Genomic DNA, 24,794 nt, shown 5'->3' with positions numbered 1-24,794 from the left:
CTAAAGTAAGTACATGTTTGGCACAGCATCGTGGGCCGAAGGGCCTGTATTGTGCTGTAGGTTTTCTGTTTCTACATTTCTAGATGCTGGAAATCCAGAGCAACACACACAAAAATGCCTGAGGAACTCAGCAGGTCAGGCAGCATCTATAGAGGGGAATAAACAGACAGCTTTTTGAGCTGAGGCCATTCAACAGGACTGGAAATGATGGGGGGGGGGGAGCCAGAGAAAGAAGGTGGGAGGAGAGGAAGGAGTACAGGCTGGCAGGTGAGGGGCAAGGTAAGTGAGTGTGTGGATAGGCTGTTGCTCCTCCAACCTGACTTTGGCCTAAGCACAGCAGTAGAGGAGTCCATGGACTGACACCTCAGAATGAGAATGGAAAGTGGCATTAAAATAGTCGGCCAATATGATAAGGGGACGTGATGATATGGTTGCTATGGTGAAAACCTTTTATTATATCATTACAAATATTTTAAATAAGGTATATTTTTGGCCAAAAATATGCAATAGATCTGTGACAAGTAATCTGCTGTTCTCTGGGAATGTTGTTAGAATATTTGATAAGTGTTATTAATGAGCTGCAAAGTTAATTTAGTCACACAATCAGTTGGATAAATAAGAGCTCGTGGCGTTCGTTGTGTTATTGCCCTGCACAGCCGTGACTTCTCAACCGACACCTCGAAACAGAATAACCCGGTCACTTATCCAATTTATCTGAGAAGCCTATTTAAGTTCAAAGCGATTGCTCTGTCTGACCACGCATCAGAGGTGTCAATACAGCAAGGAGGACGTTGCCACACTGGGAAATCTTTGCCCTGGCTGAGCATGTCAGTGTAACTCAGCGGCCATTTTATTAGGTACACCGGCTTGTTAATGCAAATAGCAAATCAGCCAATCATGTGGCAGCAACTCAATGTGTAAAAGCACGCAGACATGGTCAAGAGGTTCAGTTGTTATTTATTTATTTGTTTGTTTATTCTGGGCCACGCATTCCAGCAATCACCCCTGGTTTAACACTAGCCTAATCATGGGACAGTTTACAATGATCAAATGAGATGTGGGACTTTCGAGAGACTTTGAACTTTTTTTACTGTGCCCATGGCCTGTTCTTCATCAAGTTACGGTATTGCTGCACTGTTGTAACTACACGTTTGTATATGTTATAATTATGTGGTTTTTGTCAGTTTTTCAGTCTTGGTCTGTCCTGTGTTTCTGTGATATCACACTGGAGGAATATTGTATCATTTCTTAATGCATGCATTACTAAATGACAATAAAAGAGGACTGCGTGTCATCATAATCTAATCTAATCTAATCTAACCTACCAACCAGAGCACCGGAAGGAAACCCACACAGTCACGGGGAGAATGTACAAACTCCTTATGGGGAGCAGTGGGAATAGAACTTGGGTCGCCTGTACTGTAAAATGTTGAGCTAACCACTACGGTACCATGCCGCCCCTTGTTCAAACCAAACATCGGAATGGGAAAGGAATGTGATCTAACTGACTTTGACCGTGGAATGATTGTCGGTGCCAGACAGTTGGTCTGAGCTCCCCAGGAACTGCTGATCTCCGAAGGATTTTCACACATCGCAGCCTCTAGGGTTTACAGATAATGGTGCGCAAAAATAGAAAACCATCCAGACAGCCGCAGTGCAGTGGGTGAAGACGCCTTGTCAGTGAGAGAGGTCCGAGGAGAACGGCCAGACTGGTTGATGGCAGTAACTCAAATAACGTGTTACAACACTGGTGTGCAGGACAGCATCTCTGAACGCACAGCACATCGAACCTTGAAGTGAATGGGCTACAGCAGCAGAAGGCAATGAACATACGCGCATGTATCCACTTTATTAGATACAGGAGATACCATACAAAGTATGTTCACCCTTTCCATTCCAACATTGGAAGAGGGAACTTGGTCCAATGTTAGAACTGCTTTTCCAACTCACTCTCTTTCCCAGGGTGGCTTCCCAGCTCTAAGCAGGTGAACCCTGAGTTTCCCTTGTTTCAGTTCACTCTCCTCACTCAGCTCAACACTGAACTGATTCCACAACCTATGGATTCACTTTCAAGGACTCTACAACTTATGTTCTCAGTATTATTCGTTTAATTATGTACTATTACATTTTTGTATTTGCAGTTTGTCTGCTTTTTCACATTGGTTGCTTGTCTTTGGTTTTTTATTGATTCTATCGTATTTCTTTATTCTCCTGTGAATGCCTGCAAGAAAATGAATCTCAGGGTGGTATAGGGTGACATATACATACTTCGACTATAAATTTACTTTGAACTTCAGGGCACATTCAAGACACCTAGTAGCAAGGTCATTACTGTAGGAAATTGTTGGCTTGGCAAATCTGATATACTCAAATCATCCAGGGACACTCTTGGAAGCTTCCCGTGTTTCATGTGCCAGATTTTGACTTCCAAGAATTTTTCTAAATTTTCCAAAGGCTTATAGCAAATAGACTGGGGAGAAAAGTAAACATTCACAGTTTGAATTTAACAAAGGTCTGCAAGAAATTAAAAAATCCCTCAGGGCAAGGAACACACACAAACTGCTGGAGGAACTCAGCAAGTCAGGCAGCATCTACAGAGGGGAATAAATAGTCATGGTTTTGAGCCAAGGCCATTCATCAGGACTGTCCCTTAGGGTATGGATTGTTTTCTGTGCAGAGTTTGAAAGACACCTAGACTATTATTTACCTCTGCTGTTGAGCAGATTAATCTTATTGAGGATCTGTAAGCCAGATGAAGGGTCTTGACCTGAAACATCGACTGTCTATTTCCCTCAAGAGAAAAGTACAACACAGAAACAAGACCTTCAGCCCATCTAGTCCATGCTGAAACCACTTAAGCTGCCTACTCCTATCAGCCTGCACCAGGACCATGGCCCTCCATACCCTTCTCATCCATGTATCTATCCAAACTTTGCTTTAAGTATAGAGATCGAATTTGCATGCGGCACCATTGCTGGCAGCTCATCACACACTCCCATGACCCACTGACTGGAGAAGTTTCCCCTCATGTTCCCCTTCAACTTTTCACCCATCCCTTAACCCGCGTCCTCTGGTCATAGTCCCACACAACCTGCTTGCATTTACCTCATCTATACCCCTCATATCCCTATCAAATCTCCCCTCAGTCTTGCCTTACTCGCAGAGTTCCTCCAGCATTTTGTGTGTTACCTTATTACAGCGAGTTGCTGCATGATAGGCACCAGACATTTCCGAGACACACCCGCTGACAATGTGTCAATGCAATTCAGCCCTTCATTTTGCCCCTTTGATGGCTACAGCGCATGAGCTGTCCCGCCGAGGGAAGAAGTTGTGGCAAAGTATCTTATCGAGGATCTGGATGTGGTTCCAATGCTCAATAGCAACACAATGTACTTATAGCAAAGAGACAGGACTTTCAGCTTGAGCTGTGTTTGATTCTCCCCACCTCTCTCCATCTAATCCCAGCAACAAACCCTTCTTTCTTGCCTCATTATTCCACATTCCCCACTGTTCTCCGGATCACGAAGTCTATCTAACATTCAGAACCAGTATCAGGTTTACTATCACTGGCATGCGTCGTGAAATTTGTTACCTGGTGATATTAATCCTGATTTTGATTCAAGATGCAAGACTCAGATTTATTTATCACGTGTACATCGAAACATATCATGAGATGCATCACTGCCGTTAACAAAAAACACACCCAAGGGTGTGCTGGGGGCAGCCCGCAAGTGTTGCCACACATCCTGGTGCCAACATAGCATGCCCACAATGCCAGGCAGAACAACACAGAACACCAGAATCAATAAAACGAGTTCCCACTCACATACCCCATGCACATACACAGTCCTCCAGCCCAGGACAGACCATCTTCGGCTCCACCCTCCTGTGGACTTGGACTCTGATTCACAGACATTGGACCTTCAGCTTCCCCAGCAGACTCGCAGAGGTTAGCATACTTAGGGTTCCGACCAATGGGCTTCGACTTCTGGCCGACTCTCCATCTTTGATCGTCAGTATCAACCCCTCGACCTGTCCATCACTGAGTACTAGGCATCAAACTCCACTCAATCTGATGACAGGACCCAAATTCCTGCTGGATTTATTATTTTATGACACATCCTCTTCCCCTTTTCCCTATCCTCCCACACTTTCTCTGTCCTCAGGACAACCCTCAAGACTTCTCCTTCTCTTTGGGGAAAGCTCCAAACTGTTTAGTGTTTCCTGGTTCCTAGTAAACCTCTCCTGCACCTCCTTCAACCTCTCAGAGTGCCGAGTTGAGTTGAGGGACCACCCAGCAACTCTGCATGACAGTTGCTTTCACACTTGCACATGGCAGCTGTGAAAGTCCGGGGCGGACCAGTGGTTGGACAGGATGACCCCAATCCTCTGCTCTACTACTGTCTTCATGAGGGAATCCTGTGACAGAGGAAGAATGCACAGGAAGAGCACTTGGATGTAACTGGTCCCCAGCTGATACATGGATGGAAACTCTTTACCTTCGTCACCATCCTGGTAAAACAAACCACGGGTGATCCGAAACAGAATCAGGTTTATTAGGCAAACATGAGGAAATCTGCAGATGCTGGAATTTCAAGCAACACACATAAAAGTTGCCGGTGAACGCAGCAGGCCAGGCAGCATCTATAGGAAGAGGTACAGTCGACGTTTTGGGCTGAGACCCTTCGTCAGGACTAACTGAAAGAAGAGCTAGTAAGAGATTTGAAAGTGGGAGGGGGAGGGGGAGATCCAAAATGATAGGAGAAGACAGGAGGGGGAGGGATGGAGCCAAGAGCTGGACAGGTGATTGGCAAAAGGGATATGAGAGGATCATGGGACAGGAGGCCCAGGGAGAAAGAAAAGGCGGAGGGGGGAAGCCCAGAGGATGGGCAAGGGATATAGTGAGAGGGACAGAGGGAGAAAAAGGAGAGAGAGGAAAAGAATGTGTGTATATAAATAAATAAATCACAGATGGGGTACGGGGGGAGGTGGGCATTAGCGGAAGTTAGAGAAGTCAATGTTCATGCCATCAGGTTGGAGGCTACCCAGACGGAATATAAGGTGTTGTTCCTCCAACCTGAGTGTGGCTTCATCTTTACAGTAGAGGAGGCCGTGGATAGACATATCAGAATGGGAATAGGACGTGGAATTAAAATGTGTGGCTACTGGGAGATCCTGCTTTCTCTGGCGGACAGAGCGTAGGTGTTCAGCGAAACGATCTCCCAGTCTGCGTCGGGTCTCACCAATATATAGAAGGCCACATTGGGAGCACTGGACGCAGTATATCACCCCAGCAGACTCACAGGTGAAGTGTCGTCTCACCTGGAAGGACTGTCTGGGGCTCTGAATGGTGGTGAGGGAGGAGGTGTAAGGGCATGTGTAGCACTTGTTCCGCTTACATGGATAAGTGCTAGGAGGGAGATCGGTGGGGAGAGATGGGGGGGGGGACGAATGGACAAGGGAGTCGCGTAGGGAGCGATCCCTGTGGAAAGCAGGGGTGGGGAGGGAAAGATGTGCTTAGTGGTGGGATCCCGTTGGAGGTGGCGGAAGTTGCAGAGAATAATATGTTGGACCCGGAGGCTGGTGGGGTGGTAGGTGAGGACAAGGGGAACCCTATTCCTAGTGGGGTGGCGGGAGGATGGAGTGAGAGCAGATGTGCGTGAAATGGGGGAGATGCGTTTGAGAGCAGAATTGATGGTGGAGGAAGGGAAGCCCCTTTCTTTAAAAAATGACATCTCCTTCGTCCTGGAATGAAAAGCCTCATCTTGAGAGCAGATGCGGCGGAGACGAAGGAATTGCGAGAAGGGGTTGGCATTTTTTCAAGAGACAGGGTGAGAAGAGGAATAGTCCAGATAGCTGTGAGAGTCAGTAGGCTTATAGTAGACATCAGTAGATAAGCTGTCTCCAGAGATAGAGACAGAAAGATCTAGAAAGGGGAGGGAAGTGTCGGAAATGGACCAGGTAAACTTGAGGGCAGGGTGAAAGTTGGAGGCAAAGTTAATGAAGTCAACGAGCTCAGCATGCGTGCAGGAAGCAGTGCCAATGCGGTCGTCGATGTAGCGAAGGAAAAGTTGGGGACAGATACCAGAATAGGTTTGGAACATAGATTGTTCCACAAAGACAACAAAGAGGCAGGCATAGCTAGGACCCATACGGGTGCCCATGGCTACAGCTTTAGTTTGGAGGAAGTGGGAGGAGCCAAAGGAGAAATTATTAAGAGTAAGGACTAATTCCGCTAGACGGAGCAGAGTGATGGTAGAGGGGAACTGTTTAGGTCTGGAATCCAAAAAGAAGCAGAAAGCTTTGAGACCTTCCTAGTGGGGGATGGAGGTATATAAGGACTGGACATCCATGGTGAAAATAAAGCAGTGGGGGCCATTGAAAAGTTTATTGGGGATGGTATGATGACATAACAGTTAGCACAACATGTTACAGCGCTGGCTGTGAGATCGGGGTTCGATTCCCACTGTTGTCTGTAGGGAGTTGGCACGTTCTCCCTGTGCAGCTTTCCTCCAGATGATCTGGTTTCCTCCTACAGGGGTGTGGGTTTGGGTTGGCAAGTTGTAGGCATTCTATGTTGGTGACAGAGGTGTGACGACACTCACAGGCTGCCCAGCTTGATCCACGCGGATTTGATTAGAGGCAGAAGACACGTTCCACTGTATGTTTCGATGGACATGCTACGAATAAAGCTGATCTCTAATCCCTCTCTTAACTATCACTGACATCCTTTGGGAATTCTTTGTTAATTGTTTTACTTTATGTTTGTTTACATTAAATCTGTTTTGAATACTTTTTACATGTCTCCAGCCATCAGAAATTTGAAAGTGGATTGAAATCCACCTCCCACTTCTCAGCCCAGCTCTGCATCCTATCAATGTGCGATTGCAACCTAAGAAGGCCTCATGATGTGGGACAATGTTCATTAAAGCTTTGAAGAATGACAGGTGATCGTCTTGGAACATCTTAAACAGAGGGACCTCGGAGTACAGGTACAATGAAAGCTGTGTCACAGTAGACAGGGTGGTGAACAAGGCTTTTGGCATGCTGGGCTTCATCAGTCAAGATGTTCATTATAGAAGCTTGGACGTTACGTTGGATATTGTGTTCAGTTTTGGCCTCCCTGCTGTAGGAAAGATGCTATTAAGATGGAAATGTATAGAGGAAATGTATGAAGTTGGTGCTGGGACTCAAAGGATTGCATTGTGGGGAGAAGCTGAGCTGGTTGGGACTTTGTTCACTAGAGCGTAGGAAAATGAGGGGTGATCTTCTAGAGGGGTATAAGATGAGGGGCATAAATAGGGGTGAATGGGCAGTCTTTTTCCCAGGACTGAGTAATCAAGAACTAGAGAGCATAGCTTTAAGGTGGGGGGGGGGGGGAGAATGATTTGCTCCAAACCTATTCTGGTACTGCTCCCCAACTTTTCCTTTGGTACATTGACGACTACATTGTTGCTGCTTCCTGCACCCACGCTGAGCTCGTCAATTTCATCGACTTTACTTCAAACTTCCACCCAGCCCTCAAATTCACTTGGTCTATCTCGGACACTTCTCTCCCCTTTCTCGATTTCTCGGTCTCCAGCTCTGGAGACAGACTGTCCACTGACATCTTCTACAAGCCCACTGACTCTCATAACTACCTCGACTACACCTCTTCCCACCCTGCCACATGCAAAAATGCCATTCCCTATTCCCAGTTCCTCCGTCTCCACCGCATCTGCTCCCAGGATGAGGCTTTCCGTTCCAGGAGATCTCAAATGTCCTCTTTCTTTCCCTTCTACCGTCATCAATGATGCCCTCACCCGCATCTCCTCATTTCCCACACTTCAGCCCTCATCCCATCCTCCCGCCACCACAACAGGGACAGAGTTCCCCTTGTCCTCACCTACCACCCCACCAGCCTCCGGATCCAGCACATTATCCTCCGCAACTTCCGCCACCTTCAACAGGACCCCACCACTAAGCGCATCTTTCCCTCTCCACCCCTCTCCACTTTCCGCAGGGATCGGTCCCTCCGCGACTCCCTGGTCCACACGTCCCTCTCCACGGATCTCCCACCTGGCACTTATCCCTGTAAACGTAAGTGCTACACCTGTCCCTACACTTCCTCTCTTGCCACCAGTCAGGGCCCCAAACAGTCCTTCCAGGTAAGGCAACACTTCACTTGTGAGTCTGTTGGGGTCATCTATTGCATCGGGTGCTCCCGGAGCGGCCTCCTCTACATCGGTGAGACCCGACGCAGACGGGGGGACCGCTTCGTCGAGCACCTCCGCTCCGTCCGCCACAACAGACAGGATCTCCCGGTAGCCACCCACTTCAACTCTGCTTCACATTCCCATTCAGATATGTCTATACATGGCCTCCTCTACTGCCATGATGAGGCTAAACTCAGGTTGGAGGAGCAACACCTCATATACCGTCTAGGTAGTCTCCAGCCCCTTGGTATGAACATAGAATTCTCCATCTTCCGGTAATTCCCTCCCCCTCCCTTCCCCTATCCCTATGTCACTCTGCCCCCTCCCCCAGCTGCCTATCACCTCCCTCATGGTTCCGCCTCCTTCTACTACCCATTGTGTCTTCCCCTATTCCTTCTTCACCTTTCCTGCCTATCCCCTCCCTGCTTCCCCTCCCCCACCCCTTTATCTTTCCCCTTACTGGTTTTTCACCTGGCACCTACCAGCCTTCTCCTTGCCACCCTCCCCCCACCTTCTTTATAGGGCCTCTGCCCCTTCCCTCTTCAGTCCTGACGAAGGCTTCAGCCCAAAACGTTGACTGATCGTTTCCACGGATGCTGCCTGACCTGCTGAGTTCCTCCACCGTGTTGTGAGCGTTGTGGGGGAATGATTTAATAGGAACCTGAGGACAACTTTTTTTACCCTGATAATCTTCCATATATGGAGCAAGCTGCCAGAGGAAATTGTTGAGTCATTTAAAAAAACACTTGTACATGTATGTGGATGGGAAAGGTTCAGAGGAATATGGGGTAAAGGTGGGGAAATGCATCCCCTGTTGGGCACGGACAATGGGTCGAAGAGCCTGTTTCCATTTTGCTTCTGTGACTCTATTTAAGATCTCAAAGGGGTTTGTACTGTGTGGATGCAGAAGGGACGATTCCCCACATGGGGAATCTACAACTATGGGACACGATGGAGGCAGTGGGGATCCTCTTCTCACAGAAGACTGTAAAGCTTTGGAATTTTCTACTGCAGAGAGTTATGGAGACCATCAAATAATTCCAAGCCAGAAGGGTTTGCTTTCACTGTTAGGTCACGGGGAACAAGTAGAAAGGGTTGTGCAGGCCAAGATCACACCAGTAACAATATTACTGAAAGACAGGCAGGTTCAAGGGACCACATAGTCTTCTCCTGATCCAGACTGATATGTTTCTCATACATCTGTGTGCGTGCAATGTACCACTGCATATAATTACTGCATTGGCAGTAGTTTGTCGTCTTGCAATAAATTGCAAATAAGATTCCATTGAAACCCAATAAGAAATTTTACTACACATTAATAAATGAAACCCGTTAAAATTAAAGGAAAACAAGTATGATTGATGGTCCTATCAGTAGCCTATGCCAGTATCCTTCCCAATGCCTTACAGCTTTAAACAAATATTCCCTCTGGGTGAGGTTTGAAACAAATATCATGACTGTCCCACAGGAAGCAATGGGACTTGATGTGGTGAAAATTTCTTATCGATTGCCTTTACAAAGCACTGCTGCCCTAGTATATTGACGCTGCTATCCTGAAGGTAGGTAAAGCGAGCACTGATATCTTGGCTCCCTATGTAATTAGAACACAAATTGGGCAGGCATTAATAACCTCTTTACCATGATATCTGATACCTTAAGATCTACGTTTATATAGCACACTTGATCCCAAAATGCTGCCTTTATAAGATTATAAGACCATAAACCATAAGACATAGGAGCAGAATTTGGCCATTCAGCCTATCGAGTCACCTCCTCCATTCCATTCTTGCTGATTTATTATCCCTCTCAACCCCATTGTCCTGCCTTCTCCCTGTAACCTTTGACACCCTTTCTAATCAAGAACCTATCAACCTCCCCTTTAAATATATCCAATGACTTGGCCTCCACAGCCATCTCTGGCAATGAATTCCACATATTCACCACCCTCTAACTAAAGAAATTTCTCCTCGTCTCTGTTCTTAAGTGATATCTTTCTATTCTGGGAACAGCCTGTGGCCACCAGTTCTAGACTCTCCCACTATTGGGACATTCTCTCCGCATCCATTCTATCTAGGCCTTTCAATATTTGATAGATTTCAAAGAGATTCCCCACCCACCCCCACACACACTTCATTCTTCTAAACTCCAGTGAGTACAGATCTAGAGCCATCAAACAGCCCGCACATGTTAACTCTTTCATTCCCGGGATCATTTCTCTGGATCCTCTCCAATGCCAACACATCCTTTCTACAAAGGGTGCAATGCAGGAAACCAAGCTGTGCACTACATAAACAGAATGGAGATTGTGCAAAATGATTGAAATCTTACTGATTCTATTTGAGGAGAACTACTCAACAGACCACTGCAGTTAATTCCTCTGTCATCAAATTTACAGACAACACCACAGTGATTGGATTATTACAAATAGCAATGGAACAGTGTACAGAAAGGAGGCGCAGAAACTGTCTGAATGGTGCAATACCTGTAACCTTTCATTCAACATCAAAATGAACCAAATAAATGATCATTGATTTCAGGATATCAAGAAGGTATGAACAAATCCCACTACTTCCAAAGAGTGAAGAGCGGAAAAGCTCTCCAGCTTTATGTTCTTGAGAGTGAACGTCACAGAGGAGCTCTCTTGGAGAAGGTGATAGGTGGAACCAGGAGTGGGGGTGGGGGGAGGGTGAAGTAAGGAGCTGGGAAGTTGATTGTTGAAAGAGATGCAGGGCTGGGGAAGTGGGAATCTGACAGGAGAGGACAGAAGGCCATGGAAGAAAGAAAAAGGGGGCAAGAGGAGCACCAGAGGGAGGTGATAAGATGAGAGAGGGAAAGGGGGATGGGGAATGGTGAAGAGGGAGGCATTACTGGAAGTTCGAGAAATTGATGTTCATGCCATCAGTTTGGAGGCTACCCAGACAGAATATAAGGTGTCACAAACAAGAGAAAATCTGCAGATGCTGGAAATCCGAGCAACACACACGAAATGCTGGAGGAACACAGCAGGCCAGGCAGCATCTGTGGAGAAATGCACAGTGGATGTTTCAGACCGAAACCCTTCAGCAGGACCCAAAACGTCGACTGCGCTTTTTACCATAGATGCTTCCTGGCCTGCTGAGTTCCTCCGGCATTTTGTGAGAATATAAGGTGTATCAGGTTGGAGGAACAACACCTGATATTCCATCTGGGTAGCCTCCAACCTGATGGCATGAACATCAATTTCTCGAACTTCCGGTAATGTGACACCCTCCCCCACCACTTCCCGGTTTCACCTATCACCTTGCGTTTCTCCCTTCCCTCCCCCCACCTTTTAAATCTACTCCTCATCTTTTTTTCTCCCGTCCTGTTGAAGGGTCTTGACCCAAAACATTGACTGTTCTCTTTGCCATAGATGTTGCCTGGCCTGCTGAGTTCCTCCAGCATTTTATGTGTGTTCCTTTGGATATCCAGCATCTGCAGATCTTCTCTTGTTTGTGATTGGCCTCTCAACCCCCACTTAAAAAATACCCAATGACTTGGCCCCTACAGCCATCAGTGACAATAAATTCCACAGATTCAACACCCTCTGGCTAAAGGAATTCCTCCTCATATCTGTTAGTTCTGACCCTGGGATGGAACTCAATCCTACAGCCTTTGGGTTTGAGCCTGGAATGGTGATCCTGAGCCAAGGTTGACTCTGTGCTCACTCCAATATCCTACTCTGTTGACTTCCTTCTCAACACGGGAGGACTATAGCTCTGAGCTGTGATCTGGTGCTTTGAGAGAGGAAAGGACATCTGGTTGTTGGCGTGACCCAGTACTCTCCCTGGCATTTGAACAAGGTTCCTCACAGAGCCTAATTCTGTACTCAAGGAACTCATTCCTGGAAAGGAGAGAACTGGGCTGAGGCTTGTGGGATGTTGTAAATGAAAGTAAAGCAAGTAACTTAACAGAGGAAGAAGGGAGAGAAGGAGGGAAAGTGAGAGAGAGTGATTGAAAAAATAAATAAAAGAAGATACAGGTAGGGAGCTGCACTCAAACGTTAAAAGGGAAATAGCCCTACAAAAATCAACGTGTTTACGACATTGTGCTAGCAAAGAAAAGAGACAGACACTTTAACAAACTGTTACACGCAGAAAAGGGTAGTACTGTATAATCCCACCAGCAGAGTGCAACCCAATTTAATGACCTCACCAGGCTGGCTAAGGTACATCATATTACAAATGCCATGACACAGCAGGAAGACACAACTCCAGCTTATCCAGCATCTTACAGTGTTAAAGAATAAAATAAACACACTTTTAGTATCAGAAATCCTTATAACTTCCCTCCATCCAAAAAATAGACAACAATGTTCAAAGTTGATGCGCCAAAGTCGCGCAGGTTGATAGAGTGATTAAGAAGGCTTATGACGTGTTGGCTTTCATGAAGCGTGGATTGAGTTCAAGGGCCACGAGGTAGTGTTGCAGCCCTATAAAGTCATGGTTAGGCAGCATTTGCAATATTATGTTCAGTTCTGGTCACCTCATGTGAAAGCTTTGGAGAGGGCGCAGAGGAGATGCTGCCTGGACTAGATGTGTCTTTTACGGGGACAGGTTGAGTGAGCTAGGGCTTTTCCCTTTGGAGTGAAGGAGGATGAGGGGTGGCCTGGTAGAGGTGTACAAGATGATAAGAGGGAGAGATCGAGTGGACAGCTAGCACCTTTCTCCCAGGACAGAAATGGCTAATATGAAAGGGCATAATTTTAAGGTGATTGGAGGGAAGTACAGAGGGGATGTCAGAGTTAAGTTCTTCACACTGAGAGAGGTGGGTGCATGGAATGTGCTGCCAGGGTTGCTGGTAGGCACAGGTATATTCAGGGCATCTGGGGGAAGTTAACAATCCTCCAGTGACTTGAGGAATGAGGACAACCATCTCACCCAAAAGCACCCCACAGTCACCAGCTTCAGAGCTGAGTATTTGTACCAGGGAAAGATGATTGATTGCAACACACACCAAATGCTGGGGGAGCTCAGCAGGTCAGGCAGCATCTGTGAAGGGGAATAAATGGTCAACATTTCCGGCTGAATCCCTTCCTCAGGACACTGATGTCTTGGTCAATCCTGATGGGTAGCAACTCATGCATTTGAAATGTTAAATTGGTAACTTGGTTTATTATTGTCACATCTACCGAGGTAGAGTGAAAACCTTGCTTTGCAGGCCGTCCATACAGATCATTTCATCGCATTCAGGTGGTACAATGAAAATAATAACAGAAAGCACAATATGGGGAATGCACAATAGCGTAGTGGTTAGCGTAATCAAGTAGCAATGCCAATCTGGGATCAGTTCTGTGCTGTCCATGAGGAATTTGTACATTCTCTCTGTGACCACAAGGGTTTTCTCCGGGGGGCGGGGGGAGCTTGGGCGGGGGGAGCTTGGGTGGAGGGAGTTAGTGGTGACAAGCTCTCACAAGCTACCAATGGTGCATCTCACATACCCTCTGACAACCAAGTCCAGGTCCTGGCCTTCACATGTGGCTCAGCTACTAAGCCCAGCTGAACTGCTTCTACTGACAGGAGAAGGGACAAAGGCAGGTTACTGGCACCAGTCACTTTGGGCAGATGGGGCTCATCAGCCGTGGAGAAAGAAAACTCTGATCTCAAACCTCGGCTGCCTCACTGCTATAGCCAGACATGGGGAAGGCTCCAGGGATAAACACTGAGGAAAAATCCAGAGCTGGAGACCCTAACGCATCCCTATGTTGAGTTCAACACTGATTGGCAACTCCTGCTGGTGCCAAGTTGTATCGGTTTCAGCCGTTCCTTTGGATTGCTCAGCTGCATGGAGAGGGGGAGCCTGCTACACGAGCAACAGCTTGCTCTCCATAACATATTGCCCAGGCTTGTGTATCACAGCTATTGCAACATGCATGGTTGACCCCAATCATTAGAGGCCACAATATACTGTACACACACATACATTGCTGAGATTCCCTGCATTTATTTGGGACACTATGCCACTTAATTGGGACAGGAGACTGTTGCCTAACAGGTCCTAATGTCAGTCGCACACACTTTTTTTAATGACCTTTTTATTGTAACTATTTAATACATAAGACTGTAAGATCTAGGAGCAGAATCAGGCCATTCAGCCCATCGAGTCTGCTCTGTCATTTCATCATGGCTGATTTATTATCCCTCTCAACCCCATTCTCCTGCCTTCTTCCTGTATCCTCTGATGCCCTGATTAATCAAGAACCTATCAACCTCCACCTTAAATACACCTAATGTCATGGCCTGCACAGTTGTCAGTGGCAATGAATTACATTGATTCTCTACCCTCTGACTAAAGAAATTCCTCTTCATTGCTGTTCTAAATGGATGTCCCTCAATCCTGAGGCTGTGCCCTCTGGTCCTAGACTCCATCACTACAGGAAACATCCTCTGTGCATCCACTCTATCCAGACTTTTCAATATCTGATGGTTTCTGTTATGTTTTGTAACTTCAGAAATTAATCAAAAGCTCGGGTGTGAACTTGGCTTTTCTTCTTCAGCGAGGCATTCACATGTGATAATGGTGGCAAAATAATGTATCCCAGCCATATACAGTATTTCTTACTTATAACTTGTAATGAATTATGAATAGAAACAAAGAATGCTTAACCAAACAATATCTTGACAATATTATTCAAATATTTCTGAAATGTGGAATACACTACAGTCCTCCCTGCTGAGATGTAAACTCCAACACAATATAGAGTGCATCTCAATTCAAATATGTAACGTATTGCTCTCTGGTCATCTTAAATATATAATATACCATATAATACAAACACTATATAGACATTCACAGAAGAGGGAATTTTAAACTTTCCCCTTCAGCCCTAAAGATGTAATCACCGTGGAGTATTTCTTACTCTTGTGGGATAATGTCTTTCCTGATAAGGATGGGTCACTCTGCTTGGCAGGTGAGACTTGTGGCTGTGTCCTGTGCGGGGGCATGGTTTATTCTGCCTGTCGAAAGCTACTTCCTTCATGATTGGTTAGCCTGGAATCTACAGCTGCTCTTCTCTTTGGTTGGCTACAGAGCGTCGAGTTTCAGATATCCGAGGTATACAATACCACGTGCAGGAAGCTTGTTCCCTCTCCCATTTGCCTAAAGGCACACTGCACAAAGTGATTGGGAAGGTATGCTCCTTGCACACTCTTAACTAAGTGTCTGTTTATTGAATATTTAGTTCTGTAGTTTGTGTAACTCTGGGAACATGAATGTTTGGTCAAATTTTCTACTGTTTGTAAATAAATGATTAACATACTTACTCGCAGTCAGTGGTTTCTGTCTCACACACCAAATTTGTGAACCTGCTTCAACATGACATTTGGCACTGCGAGCAGGGCTTGTTGCTTAAGCATTTCTTTAAAAGTTTAGTTAAAAGAGAGGACCCCCCCCCCCCCATGTGAGAGATGCAGAGTCCCAGGATGGGGGAATAATGGTGCAGGCTCTGGAACTCTTGCTAACCTACTGATGGATTACGGGATTTCAGTAGATTGGTCAGACCAGTTAGATTTCGCCAAAGTTGCAAACTGGACAACACATTCTGCCCGTACTTAAATTGCTGGGCTTTCCCAGGAGGAAGGGTAGCTGATGGGATGCTGTCTGGCTCTTTGCTATGATCTTAAGACACCAGCACAAAATGATTGTGGGTCTTAAGAATGAGGTGGAGGACCCAAATAAGCTGTATCTTTTTGAGAGTATCACTGTCAATGGCCCTGGCCTGGGCTAAAAATATAGACATAGCTTGTCTGCTAATGAAGGTGCAGCAATTAGAAGCTGCTCATTGGGCTAATTGGCAGCCCGATCCTGTTAAAGTTCGAGCTTTAGTGCGGTGTGGTGATGATCCTACTGTGGGGATGGGGCATGGGGATGTCTGACTGGGTGATGAAAGTGAGAGAGAGAGAGAGAGAGAGAGAGAGAGAGAGAGGATGGTGTGGACCCCTCAGCTTATCCCTCAAAATGATCGCTCTCTCCCCCACATACCCGAAACAGTAGGGGCCAGGTCAGTGATCATACGTTTGCTCATCTGCCATAGGAGGGGGCATCGGCCTGCAGCTTCTTCCTCTTAGGAGGTGGGGGGGGTGGGGGGAAGGAGTATCAGGAATGTATGGGGGATGGTACCATGGACCCCTTTGAGACAACAGAGATAAGGGAGTTCTCTGCTAAGGGATTAGCGAGTTTAGGGGTAGGTACAGACAGAAATCTGAAGAGTCTCTGTCCGCATGATTATTGAGGATATGGGATGGGGGGGGGGATCCAAAGTGAGCCTATCTAATAGAGAGATGGGTGCTTTAGGGAGCCAATCATCCAACACATGATCAGTAATGCTTTGAGAACACTGCTTGCTTCCACTAAGCATAATGCATCACAATGGGATCGAGTAGCAATAGTTAAATACAGTAATCCTTCTCTCTTTGAATGGAATTTAAAACCCCAAGAGGAATGGAGCACAGTAGAGGGAGGGACTATAGAGGGAGGGACTAAAGTCCTACGCCAGTGGTCTCTTATTGCAGGATTTACAACAATACCGATAACCCACCACAGGATGTTGAATTAACTTCTGGAATGATAAGACATGTGGTTATAACAGCTACTTCCCAAATAAAAGGGGTTGTGCTGTCTTCAATAGCAACCAGTTGTTGATCATCCAATAAGTACAGTGATTCAATCAGTTTTAGGGGTGACTCATGTTTCATACTGCCCATGTGAAATTTGAGTTGATGGGGCAGAAATTTGGGCAACTTTATTCCGGATATGAGATCCCCACATTTCAGAGGGACATAAGTGTTTGGGGAGCAATTCACAAACAAGAGAAAATCTGCTGATGCTGGAAATCCAAAGCAACACACACAAAATGCTGGAGGAAGTCAGCATGCCAGGCAACATCTATGGAAAAAAGTACAGTCGGCATTTCGGGCCAAGACCCTTTGGCAGACTAATTCAAGTAACTTTGCTTTTCGTGTTTTCTAAATACCCAGTGACTAATCAAGATCGAGTGCATTTGTATCTCCCTGCGCTACAGACTGGCAAAGTGGTGGATGCTGCCTTGTTATGGAAGATCCTGTGACACATTCCTGGGGATGGCGTTTGAATTTGCACACTGGACCAATGGGTCCGATTGCTGAATTTGTATGAGGACTCCTGACTACATCGCAGAAGAGATGCCACTATTATCATCCCTTTTGAGGAGAAGGGAAAAGACTGTTGGGGAAATTATCTGACTGCTCACATTTTGGCTTTCTGTTTTGGGGGGAGCCAGGAGAGAGCAGTGAATTCTGGCTGACCTTGACCCAGAGTATGGTAACAGCCTTAAGGGACTTGAGCCTCATAGCCCAGGTGGAGTGAGTACGTTGAGGGCTGGTGTTCCTTTGTGTATCATTTGTTTAATTGGAAGGTCCTGACTCTTAAAGTGATTTCCCCACCTGACAGGGAACGCTGGTGTAGGTGGTATGATGAGCACAGGTACAAGTCAGTGGAGATGGCGAGTGTGAACAGGAACAGTATCCTGGGATGACTGTCTATGCCAAATGGTGTTGTGAAGGTGGGCACCCTCCCGGACACTGACAGGCACTTATTGGATATGCAGTTCCTAAGCCTACCCGTGACTCCGCGCAGGGTGGTACATCTGATATGTAGTGCCATGCATATACCACCCCAGTGCTCTGAATGAGCACCTTGCCCATGTTGGTTGGCATAGTGGGAAGGCTATTGCAGAAGAAGGAAGGCTTTGAATGATAGCCTTTCCCAGCATGGTACAGCCACAGTATCCTGGGAACTGACGTTGATGGTCTTAGATTACCTGCTGACAAAGAAAGGTGGCAGTTGTACTGTTATTGGTTAAGAATGCTGTACCTACAAGTCCAGTGAGTCGGGGAACATTACTCACCTGCTTGATCACATCTCAGAGTCAGTGTATAAGATTAAATGGGGGACCAGCTCATTTTCTATTCCACTCTGGGGTGGGCCTGATAAATTATTTTCTTCTGCCTACCAACTTTCAGAAAGAATGGAGTGACATTTCCAAATATTCCAGTCCTCCGGAACCAACTAGTGATTCTCAAAAGATCATTACTAATGCTTCCACAATCTCTTCAGTTACCTCTCTCAGAACCCTGGGGTGTACACCATCTGGTCCAGAATTATCTTTGTAATAGTGTAGGTTTTTGCAAATAAAATGAGTTGAGGCATTTTATGTTTGATGCAACTCGTGAGATATTTTATTGAACTCCTAAACCTAAAGACAAAAGCATGCTAAGAAACCTTACGTAGCAACGTCATCACGTCAGACTGGCCTCTTGAAGCAAAAGCCCAACTCAGTGTTGGTGGTTGTGAATCGGGTACATTTCTCCCATTTACGTTACCCTACACAGCCCCACTCCCCACCCCCAGAATTCACTAAAACTGGCACTGTGAGCCCACTTGGAGCTCGGATGACCATCCGGCTTGGGTCCTGTGTTCCATGGGTGGAGCAACAGCGGATGCCTCTGGCTTGTCCAGATGTGCATTGACACACTCATGGTTATGTTGTGACGCCAGGAACATGGCAGTGGAACACTACAAATGTTGGTGGGCTGGTTTAAGGTGATCTACCGAAATATGTTCAGATTAACCCCTCTTATCTATGGTGAAAGTCTTTTCTCCCTATTCCAAAATGTGGAACGGGTCATCCCCTAAGGGGATGTTGGTGTGTGTCATGGTGGACGAAAACAAACGAGGTGTAATGTAGGTGAACAGTAACGCAAGGGTGCTGTACGCCATGATGGGACGTAGGAACAAGTGAAAAGGAATTGAATTTACTGAGGAGCGTGGAACGCTATTGGGAGGCCGACCAGGTGATTGTGGCATCAGGAACAAATTCACCTGGCACTCGTAACGGCTGTCGGTATAGCAACTCAGCTGCAGACAACTGCAGGTCCCCTTTCGGAGCTGTTCTGTGCCCCAACAGGACCCATCGGAGGCAATCGTGCCAACACTCATCTGTCAGAGAAGCCCTCAGAGCAGCCTTTAAGGAGCAGTGAAACCACTCATATAAGCCATTGGATATGATATGGTGTGATGAAGCCTAACGCCGGGGTTCCGGGCCACTGCAGTCCAGAGATCTGAAATGAATTGGGGACCGCGATCAGAGGAAATATCAGATGGGGTGCCAAACTGAGTAACCCAGGTGCTGGTGAACACCCGGGCCACGCCTGCAACCGTTGTCGATGCTAGAGGGACAACCTCCGGCCACCTGGTGGTATGGTCCACCATGATAAGGAGGTGCATGAAACCGCGAGAGCGGGAGAAGAAGACCAACAAGGTCCACATTGACATGGCAAACTGTCGCTCAGGGACCTCAAAAGATGCCAAAGGCGCCTGAACATGACGGTTAATTTTTACCCTATGGCACTCTACACAGGCTGCAATCCAATCACGCACATCCTTTCTGAAGCCATGCCAAGCAAACTTTAGTGCGACCAGTTTCTGTGAGGCCTTCCAGCCCGGATGTGAGAGGCCACGTACGGAGTCAAAAAAAGTCCGTCTCCAGTTTGTGGGCGACTGGTTGAGACATTGCACAGGAGAGAAACCCCAGCCAGCCCAGACTTAGTGGCAGCCGACCACAGGTCCATGATTGCTGTTCGAGTAAGCCTGGACCTCAGGGTCAGTAGCTTAGTCAGCTGTCATGCTGGTATTGTCAACCCCTACTTGTGTGGCCTCAACAGCATTATGTTGTATATCCATTGTGAACTCTGATTGGGGGTGTTGCTACCGTGCAGACCAAGGGTCTGATATTTTGGCCATCTTGTGCTCGAGGGGTTTGTGGTCAATGAACACTGTGAAATGGCAACCCTCCGGAAGGAAATGAAAATGACGGGCAGGCAGATAGAGATCGAGAAGCTCATGGTCAAACGTATTGTACTTCCTTTCAGGGGGATGGAGCGGTCGGCTGAAGAACGGGGTGGCTGCCACACGCCTCTGTTCAGCTGTTCATGCACAGCACCCTCAGCATAGTCCGAAGCATCAGAAGTAACAGCTATGGGTGCGTTGGGGAGTGGATGTGCTAGTAGAGTCGCGTTAGAAAGAGCTCGTTTGGTATTTTTAGATGCCCTGGTCATGTCCACTGACCAGTCAGGCACTTGTCTAGGGGTACTGCCTTTAAGCACACTATACAACAGCTCACGGAATGAAGCAGTGATATAAATTTACCATACCCAGAAAGTCCTGTCGTTTTTTTGTAGTGCAGAGTGGTGAGAAATCTATAACAGTGGCTAGTTTTGATGGGAGGGGTTTCAAACCTTTTATGGAGATACGATGGCCAAGAAAGTCAATAGCTGACAATCTAAGTTGGCATTTACCAGGGTTAATATTCAACCCGTGTTGGCTTAAGCACTTGAAAAGTGTACAGAGATGAGAAACACGTTCAGATTTGTACGCACTGGCAACAAGTATATCATCCAGGTTAACAAAAAGACTTTTAATATGGAGTCCATCAGCTGTTGGAAAGTCTGTACTGCATTTTTTAGCCCAAAAGGCATGCGCATAAACTCAAAGAGGCCAAACGGGGTAATTACAGTTATTATGACAATGTCCTTTGAGCACATAGGCACCTGATGGTAGCCTCTAACTAGATCGATTTTGAAAAAATTAACATTCCACCTAAACGTGCCGAAAGGTCTTGGATGTGAGGGACCAGGTAATGATTGGGAATGGTGGATTCATTGTTAGTAACCACCACTTGGGCAGCAATCACCATCGGACTTACAGACCACATGGAGGGGAGAAGCCCAGGGGCAATTCAACCGGTGTACAATGCCGAGTTTTGCCATGTTGGCAATCTCAGCCTTTGCAGTTGCCAGCTCTTCTGGGTCCAGTCTACGTGCGTGGGCATGGACTGCCAGGCCAGTTGTGGTAATGTGGCACTTGTCTCTGTGTTTTGTTACTGTGGTGGAGAATGTGGGCTTGGTGAGGTCTGGGAATTCACCCAGAAGTCGAGTAAACACACATGTACTGGTGCAAGCACTTGACAGAGTCATTGTGGGGAACTTGCTGGGAGAGCAGGGTAACGACCTAAAGTCTTTGACATCCACAAACCAGCAGTTCTTAAGATTGACTAACAGCCCTTGTGCACACACGAAATCTGCACTAAGCAGAGGTCTAGCCACATGAGACACAATGAAGTCCCATCTGTAGAGTCATCCATCATGTCCTGTGTTATGTACCCCATAACTGGGTTGCCAAACCAGCAGAAATGGAACACGTGTTGGAGTCTGTGATTACTAGGAACTAATAAAGTTTTATTAAAGAAATAAGTAATACAGTACACTAATCGCAAGGATATAAATGTAACAGGTTAGCAATGATAGTATACACATATACACAGAAATACGGTAATAGGAATCAACCAAGCTCTATCGCAGTCTAGGGGTAAAATGACCAGTCTTAAGTGCAGCAGAGTTCAGTTCAGTTTAGTGCAGTTCGAAGTAATCGCTGTTGTTGTACCGTTGGAGAGAGAGAGAGAGAGAGAGAGAGAGAGAGAGAGAGATAGAGAGAGAAGCAGTTGGTTTCAGGCAAACCTTTTCGATGCCTTCTGATCCAGCTGTGGTCACCGACTATGACCCCTCCGTTCCAGATGCGATTGTTCTTCCGTGGTGAACCTGGCACCCAGGCAGGGGCGAACACACACCAGGTTCCCACCGACCATACCTTTACACCCTGTGAGCCTCTGAACGATTCCCGCGAACCGGTCCTCCAAGCTCGCACCACTTTGTGGGGCACACTGCTCTTTCCAGGGTCTCGTGGCATGTGTGTGTCTCGTGCCTTAGCAAACCCGCTATTTTTATCCCCCTGCTGGGGTATCACCTGTCCATCAAACTTCGAACAGTTCAGGTTCAAAGCAAACGGCCTGTCGCAGATGCCAACATGGGAATTGTGCTTCTTTCTCGTTAATCTCTCTCTTCTCTCTTATTAGCATTTTGAATGTTTCTCCATTGTCTTCCGTTATCTCTCTCATTAGCATCATCCATCCTGCAGCTCTGTTTGGCATCACACATGAAACCTGTAATCTGGATCTTGCTACTGTTGGCATCCTCCAGCGAGGTTTTGGCACCCTTTGCCTTCTCATCAATATGCGATGCCGGCGGCACACTCATTTGAGCACCCGTGTCTCCCTGAAAGGCTGTCCATCATGAGCAGTAGATAACCCTGGCAGCTGGAACCTACAGTGTTCACAGACCTCTGATATCCCCACGCACTGGCACTGTTGAAGCTGCAAGGCGGTCGGCACTTCCTGGTGTTCCTACCAAAGGCAGCATGGTAACAGCATCAGCCCAGCGTCGTCTGTTATGCAGTTGCCGGTGTCCTTACGTTGGTGTTCTTGCTGACTAGGCTTATTGAGGTAGAGAAAGGAGGAGGAATGATGCACCACTGCCCAGCTGCATATAGACTATCAGCCATTTTAGCAAGCTCCCTACTGTCCATCACAGGCACATTAGCGAGGGCTACGCAAACTTGATCAGGCACTTGCTGCATGAAGAATTCTTTAAGTAAAACAAGGATCGTGATTTCCTGGGACGGTATCCTGTGGTCCATTAGCTCTGAAGGCCTAGCATCACCAAGACCAGGTAAGGAGAGCAACTATTTGACACACTCAGACTCCGATAGTCCAAAACTTTGTAAAATGTGTTTTCAGTGATTAGTATTTATTGTGTTCAGATGGATGTTCAAGTTGACTCAGCACTATCACAGCCGTGGAATTTCTGAGCAACACTACCACATAGTAGAATTTGGTGCTGTCAGTGGTGATTTCTCACAGAACAAACTGGGCCTCAGTTTATACAAACCAAATGACGGCATTTTGCCCCCAAAACTCCAGCAGTTTCCAACTGTTGGCTGACATGTTCAATAACTCTGGAATCGTCCCAAAGCATCAGGGTCACCAATGTAGGTTTTCACAAATAAAACAAAGTGAGGCATTTTATGCTTAATGAAACCCATAACACATTTTATTAAACTCTAAAACCCACACACAAAAGTGCACTAAACAATCCTTACGTAACAAAGTCATCACGTCAGACCAGCCTCTTAAAGTGAAAACCCAACTCATTGTCGGTCGTTGTGAATTATGTACATGTCTCCCAATTATGTAACCCTACAATATCAACTGCACTCACTTCTGCCCTTGTCACTCTTGCATTTCCAGCATTCTGCTGGTGTCTTACAGAGTGAAGACTAATGCAAAATAGTAATGAAGTTCGTCCACCATTTCTTTGCCCCCTTTACTACCTTTTTAGCATTAGTTTCCAGCAGCCCATGACCAGCGTCAATTTTCATGAAACTTTGGCTAAGTGGGCAGCTGCTTTGTTGGGCCAAAATGTCAATATGTACTGATCTCGATACATCCAAATAAATTGGAATCCACTGTGTGTGTGTGTGTGTGTGTGTGTGTGTGTGTGTGTGTGTGTGTGTGTGTGTGTGTGTGTGTGTGTATATATACAGTATTTTATTCTCTACCTCACTTCCTGGGCAGAAATTTGTGAATTCTTTAACAACAAATTTCTGCAACACCAAGCAGCTGTTACATAGTGGAGCACCTGTGTCACTATTACAGAAAATGTATGCCACGTTATTAAAAGTAATGTTATGGGACGGCGTTGATCACAGAGCACTGAGTGGGAACAGTGAAAGGGTTAACAAAGGTTAAATACCTACTGTTGCCATGTCACCGCATTGATCACTGTTCCTGCTGTTTTCATGAACCTGTAAAACAGATTTGAAAAGGAGAGGCTTTGGTTATTAAACAACAGCCGGGAAACCCTGCACACACCTTATGACTAAAACATGCGCAGTCACCTCAGCCACAGCACAGAGAAGGATCTTTTCTACCGTGATGCACCACATTACCTGATTAAGGCAGAGCTGGCTCCAGTCCAAAACCACTGTCCACAATTGTACTTACACAGGCTTGGGTCAATTGGAGTTTAATAGTTGTGGTTTTGCAAATATCAAGCTCCCTTATCACCTTCACTGGAGTGGTTAGATAAAGCAAACACAACAACAATGTATGTAGCATCTTTAATGGGGTGGGGGGGGGGGGGGAGGCCAAAGTCTTCGTACAACAAACCTCATCCAACCAAACAAGTGCCACACTATGAGATATCAGCAACTTGTGGAACACATAACTTTTAGATAGCAAAGTGGGGCAATCGTCTCACAGTGTCAGAGATCCAGGCTCTGGACCTCCAGTACCCTGTCTATGTGGAGTAGTCAGATTCTCTCTATGACTGCATGGTAGCTGAAAGACCTCTTTCCATGCTGGATCTCTCTATAGCATTGACTTCTCATATTTCCCCCATATTTTCTTAGTATAGGAGACCATTCAGCCTGTCAGAAGCTATGCAAGCCCATCTTTTCTCACTTTTGCCCATCAACACCAGCTGATTTCCCTGCCATCCAGCCACACCAGGGGCAGCACAGCAGCCAATCAGCTGACTTGTGTGCCATCGGGATGTGAGAGGAGACCAGAACAACCGGAGGAACTACATGACATCCCAGAGAGAGCATGAAAACTCCACAGAGACAGTGAAGGAAGTCAGGATCAAACCTGGG

The 24,794-nt window shown here is 46.5% G+C and overlaps 1 protein-coding gene across 2 annotated transcripts in view; it reads right to left on the bottom strand.

Annotated features, from left to right (window-relative positions):
* Positions 1-24,794, bottom strand: part of hpse2 (heparanase 2) — a 346,454-nt gene that overhangs the window by 79,741 nt on the left and 241,919 nt on the right. For both annotated transcript variants that reach the window (XM_072239690.1, XM_072239691.1), the window contains exon 6: positions 23,898-23,945. In XM_072239690.1, coding sequence (XP_072095791.1) covers positions 23,898-23,945 — 48 coding nt within the window. The remainder of the gene's footprint in view (positions 1-23,897; positions 23,946-24,794) is intronic.

The sequence above is a fragment of the Mobula birostris genome, chromosome 21, assembly GCF_030028105.1.
Source record: "Mobula birostris isolate sMobBir1 chromosome 21, sMobBir1.hap1, whole genome shotgun sequence".
Taxonomy (NCBI): Eukaryota; Metazoa; Chordata; class Chondrichthyes; order Myliobatiformes; family Myliobatidae; genus Mobula; species Mobula birostris.
The sequence above is the reverse complement of the archived record's forward strand: the minus strand, read 5'-3'. Positions and strand labels throughout refer to the sequence as shown.